The sequence below is a fragment of the Orycteropus afer genome, unplaced genomic scaffold, assembly GCF_000298275.1.
Source record: "Orycteropus afer afer isolate SDZICR_OR568_19922 unplaced genomic scaffold, OryAfe1.0 scaffold00569, whole genome shotgun sequence".
NCBI lineage: Eukaryota > Metazoa > Chordata > Mammalia > Tubulidentata > Orycteropodidae > Orycteropus > Orycteropus afer.
Genome location: NW_006922156.1, coordinates 113,757 through 119,113, shown reverse-complemented (window position 1 = coordinate 119,113; position 5,357 = coordinate 113,757). Strand labels below are relative to the sequence as shown.

The following is a 5,357-nucleotide window of genomic DNA, read 5'->3' as shown; positions in this document are numbered from 1 at the left end:
GGATTTGAACCGCCAGCCTTCTGGTTAGCAGTCAAGTGCCTTAGGCATTATGCTACCAGAGCTCCTATTCTCAACATTAGTTCACGCAAAACCTTCCATTGGTATGCTTGTGTACTTGTTTATTTATTTGTTTCTATTTTCTAATTTTTTTTTATTGTGGGGAAAGTATATACACCAAAACATTTGCTGGCACTTTTATTTTCTGAACTGGAGCTCTGGCAGTGTAGTACCTAAAGCATTTGACTGTTAATCAGGTGGCTGGCTGTTCAAAGCCACCAGCTACTCCTCAAAAGGAAGATTGAACAATCTACTGCCATAGTGATACCGCTTCAGAAACCCAAGGAGGGGTCACTATGAGTCAGATTGACTCGATTGCAGTGAGTTTTTTTTTAAATCCTGTTCTGAAATATTTCATCACCATTAGCATAAACTCAGTGACCCCCGAATGAAAACTTTCCCTTTTCTCCTCCCTCCTGTACTTGGTGACCATTAATAATCTTTGGTTTCTACATATTTGCTATATTTGAATGAGATCAGACAGCATTCAATGTTTTCCAATCAACTTATCTCAACATAGTGTTTTCAAGGTTCATCCATGTTGTGGCATCAGAATTTCATTTCTCTTTAGGACCCCATCTCACACCCCATTGTAGGTAGATGCCACATTTTGATTATTCATCCACCTTTGATGGACATTTTGGTTGCTTCCCCTTGTTCATTTTAAGTGAAACAAACATTACAGCCTTCAGTTACTTTCATCTAGCTTTGTGCCCTTCCCATCCCTTTGTCCTGTCCCTGTCTCCACCTCTGGAATAACCATTAACCTGAATTCTGCTTCATTGCCCCCTTCATTTAATCTCCTCTATAAAACCCAAGGAGGGTTTGCTTTGAGTTGGGATTGACACAATGGCAGTGAGTTTGGTTTTTTGGTTTTATAAGTATTCTGGTAAAAAAAAAGTCTATTTTGAAATTTCAGTTATTCATAACTATATCAAGAAGATATTATCCCATATGCAATCTTCTGGGGCCTCCCTTTTCCCTTCATATTATCTTGTTCGCATTCCCCTATTCACTGCTCTTTTTTGACAGCTATATAATCATCCAGTTTGGAAGTATTGCCAAGTTGTTCACCTCTGTGCTATTCATGGGCACTTGGATGTTTGCTTTGTGAACAGTGCTATTATGCATGCCCTTACATACACCTCCTGGCACATATGTGCAAGAGTCTCACTTGGGTAGAATTAGGTCCTCTGGGAGATGAGCATGAGGCTGTCCAACCTAGGAGACTGTGCCACACCATTTTCTTTTTTCATTATTTTTATTTTTTTAGAGCAGGTGATTTCTTATTTTTATTTATTTATTTTATTATCCTTTAGGTGCAAGTTTACAGAGCAGAGTTTGTTTTGCATTCAATATTTTGTGTACATTTGCTTTCACTTCCCAGTTACCATCCCCAACCCTAATCCACTCTCCTCCCCTCCCTGCCCAGTAACCACCCACCCCATGCCCCTCATGGTTATCCACTCCTGTGTGTCCTTCATTTCCTCCATGTGAATGTTGCCCCTCTGGTGCCCTGGGGTCGATTGATCCAAGGGATGCATCTCCATAGAGTATGTAGGTGCGTCGCCCTGGGTTGAGTGGTCTGCATGTCTTATTTACTATTGAGCTAAGAGCCAGCCCTTGGGAGTGAGTTTTATTCCAGGCCCGAAGTGTATCCTAGGGCCATAGTTTTGAGGGTCCCACCAGAGTCCATCTGACCAGTAATTCTGGTCTTTCTTGGCCACACCATTTTCCAGAGTTGGTATTCTTATATAAACTCCCAACTTTCCTTGCTCTCTGGCACATGGTACTGCCCATTGGAATGGCACAAAGAATTGCCTCTTGAGAATATTAGAGGAGATGGCAGAGTAAGACTTCAACAATGTCACCACCACAGTCAAGACATTCAGTAGTTCCACTACCATGGAGAACCCGTGGGGAGGTCCACTACCATGGAGAACCCGTGGGGCCTTTCGTAACCACACCCACTTTCCTTCCAGCCATGCCCACGCCTAACCCTTAGAAGCTACTCGTCTGTCCTCCATTTCTAAAAAGCTGTTATCTAAAAAAGGCCAGGCTAACTGGTCTGATGAAGACTGGTGGAACCCCTAAGACTATGGCCTTCAGATACTCTTCAAGCCTGGAACTGAACTCAATTTTAAGCCAAGTAATAGATAGACCTATAAGGTGAACAATAACACCAGGGAGGTGTACACTCCTTAGAACAAGCAACCAAAAAAGATCGAAAGGGCAGCATTGGCCCAGGGATAAATCTCAGAAGGTTGGAAGGGATAGGAAAGAAGGATGAATGGAAATGGTAAACACAGGGAGGAAATGGTAAGAGTGCTGTCACACTGTGGGAATTGTAATCAATGATGTGAAACAAAATGCACATAAATTGTTGAATTTGTATGTATGTACATTTATCAAGCGTGATGTCCGTCTCCAGGGACTGGTCCCTCCTATGGATATTAGTAAAGGGATTCCCAAATAGCATTAAGATCCCAGCTAAGGGTAAGGAAAATGTCACTACAAATTTTTTACTCAGGGACAGCTAAAAATAATAGCTACAGTTAATCATGAGTAGTTCTTTGGGTATAGATAGGCTTTGGGGCACTATTTGCTCCAAAGCACTGATTTGCTCGTAAGCTTTCACCCAAATCACAATAAAAAGTTAACATAAACATTGTTATTCAAAAAAATGTAAACTTTTGAAGTTGGCTTTGCTTCACTCAGCATAATTCTATGACCTTCATCCACAGTGTGGCGTGTATCAGTAGTTTGTGCCTTTTCATTTCTAACTACTGTTCCGTGGTATGTATGGACCAGTGAGTTTAACCACATGCTCGTTGAAGGACACCTGGTTTATGTCCAGTTTGCATTATTTTGAAGAAAGCTGGTATGATCCTTTGTGCACAGGTTTTATGAGAACGTATTTTCCTTTCTCTGGGATACCTGTCAATTGCTGGATTACATGGTAGTTGCACGTTTTGTTTTAGAAGACTGCAGAACTGTTTTCCAGAGTGGCTGCATCATTTTATATTCTCACCAGCAATGCATGAGCGATAGAGTCACCACATCCTTGCCAGCATTTGGTGTTGTCACAATTATTTACTTATTTATTTTTAAATTTGATACACTTATACACAGTGCCTGGCACAGAGTAAGTATCTAGAAGAATTAGCTATTACCCCTTGGACAGTAACTTCTAAGTCATTGTGAAGTTGTACCTGCTTCTGTTTGTTTAATAGAAAACGTCTTGATGTTACAACAACAACTAATTGGCATGCTCCCATCATCTGGGAAGGAACATTCAATAGACAAGTCCTGGACAACTATTACCAAAAGCAGAACATCACTGTGGGCTTGGCTGTGTTTGCTTCAGGCAGGTAGGTGCTGCTGATCTTAGGGAAGGTGTAGGTGTGCCCCAAAGCCTATCTACACACAAAGAACTACTCATGATTAACTGTAGCTATTATTTTTAGCTGTCCCTAAGTAAAAAATTTGTAGTGACATTTTCCTTACCCTTAGCTGGGATCTTAATGCTATTTGGGAATCCCTTTACTAATATCCATAGGAGGGACCAGTCCCTGGAGACGGACGTCATGCTTGATAAAGTGGAAGATCAGAGAAAAAGAGGAAGACTCTCAACAACATGGACTGACATGGTGGCTATAACAACGGTTTCAAACATAGCAATAATTGTGAGATGGCAAAGGACTGAGCAGTGTTTTGTTCTGTTGTACATAGAGTTGCTATGAGGTGGACCTGACCCAGAGTGACCTAACAACAACAACAATATCCTTTTGGGTATCATTCCCTTTCTTCACCACAGTTGTTCCAAAACTTAATGACTCTTCTCAGACCCCCAGGTTCACTGCATCTCTTGCACTAACCATGTAACCAAGACTCCTCTACTAGCCTACGCTTACCTAGTAGGCATTCTTGACATTGATGTGTCAGCACATTTGTTGTTGTTGTTTTCCCTCGATTCTGACTCAGGGTGACCCCATGTGTGCAGAGCACAACCTCTCCACAGGGTTTTCAAGACTGTGATCTTTACAGAAGCAGATGACCAGTTCTTCTCTTCTCCCATACTGCTGAGTGGGTTTGAACCACCACCTTTAGGCTAGCAATTGAACACAAACTGATTGTGCCACCAGGGACCTGACAGCATGTGTAGTGGGCACATTCTGTCCTGATAATGTTTAGCAAAATGAGTTTCTTTCTTTTTTCTTTCCTTTGTGTGTTTCACAGGTTTGCAGATGAATACCTGGAACTGTTTATGCTATCTGCTGACAAACACTTCATGGTTGGCTACAAGGTTATCTTTTACATCATGATGGATGCCTTGTTTCTTCTCCCTGACATAAAGCTAGGTCCTCTTCGAACGGTGAAAGTGATTAAAATAAACAGCCAAGACTGGCGGCAGGACCCTAACCTCCTGCGCATGAGGAACTTGGGGGAACTCATCCTGTGGCACATCCAGAAGGAGGTTGACTTCCTATTCAGCATGGACGTCAACCAGATCTTCCACAACGACTTTGGGGTGGAGACCCTGGGCAAGTCTGTGGCTCAGCTGCACGCATGGTGGTACTTTCAAAACACTAGGAATTTCCCCTATGAGAGAAGGCCTCAGTCCGCGGCCTGCATCCCGTTCGGACAAGGAGACTTCTATTACCACAGTGCAATTGTGGGTGGCACACCCCAGGAAATTTTAAACCTCATTGACATTTGTCTGAAGGGTGTTATTGATGACAATGATAATAGACTTAACACCACCTTTGAAAACCACCTGAACAAATATTTTTTCCTTTATAAGCCCACCAAGCTGCTGTCTCCAGAATACAACTGGGACCTCAGATTTCGTCTCCCTCTACAGATTAGATTCGTTAAGGTGGCATGGCTATCAGAAAATGACTGATGCTGACGCCATTAAGTTTAGGGGTGAATAAGGGAATCACAACAATTCCTCATAGTATAGGACATCTCAAAACTTCCAAATTTTTTAGAGACTTACAAAAACTTATACCCTTCAAAAAGAATATTTTATTTTCTCCCTGCAATTCTAAATCATCCAAATCTGTCAGTGCAAGACAAAGAATAAAAGCTGATTTTTTAATAGTTATTTAGTGGTAATCCACAATAATGTTATAATCTATCTGTTGTAGGTAATGGGGGAATACTTTTGGAGGCATAAAGTAGTTTTTTTTATTTTTAAATTTAAATTTAGACTTTTGTTTAGGAAAGAACAGAATATATAAAACAGTAAATGTGAAATAAATGTGTATTTATACAAATCCATATTGCTTATCTCA

General features: G+C 41.2%; 1 protein-coding gene across 1 annotated transcript in view; it reads left to right on the top strand.

The window, feature by feature from the left end:
- Window positions 1-4,963, top strand: part of LOC103210074 (glycosyltransferase 6 domain-containing protein 1-like) — a 24,637-nt gene extending 19,674 nt beyond the window's left edge. Inside the window, exons 3-4 of the mRNA XM_007955989.1 lie at window positions 3,291-3,428; window positions 4,297-4,963. Coding sequence (XP_007954180.1) covers window positions 3,291-3,428; window positions 4,297-4,963 — 805 coding nt within the window. The remainder of the gene's footprint in view (window positions 1-3,290; window positions 3,429-4,296) is intronic.
- Window positions 4,964-5,357: the final 394 nt, after the last annotated feature.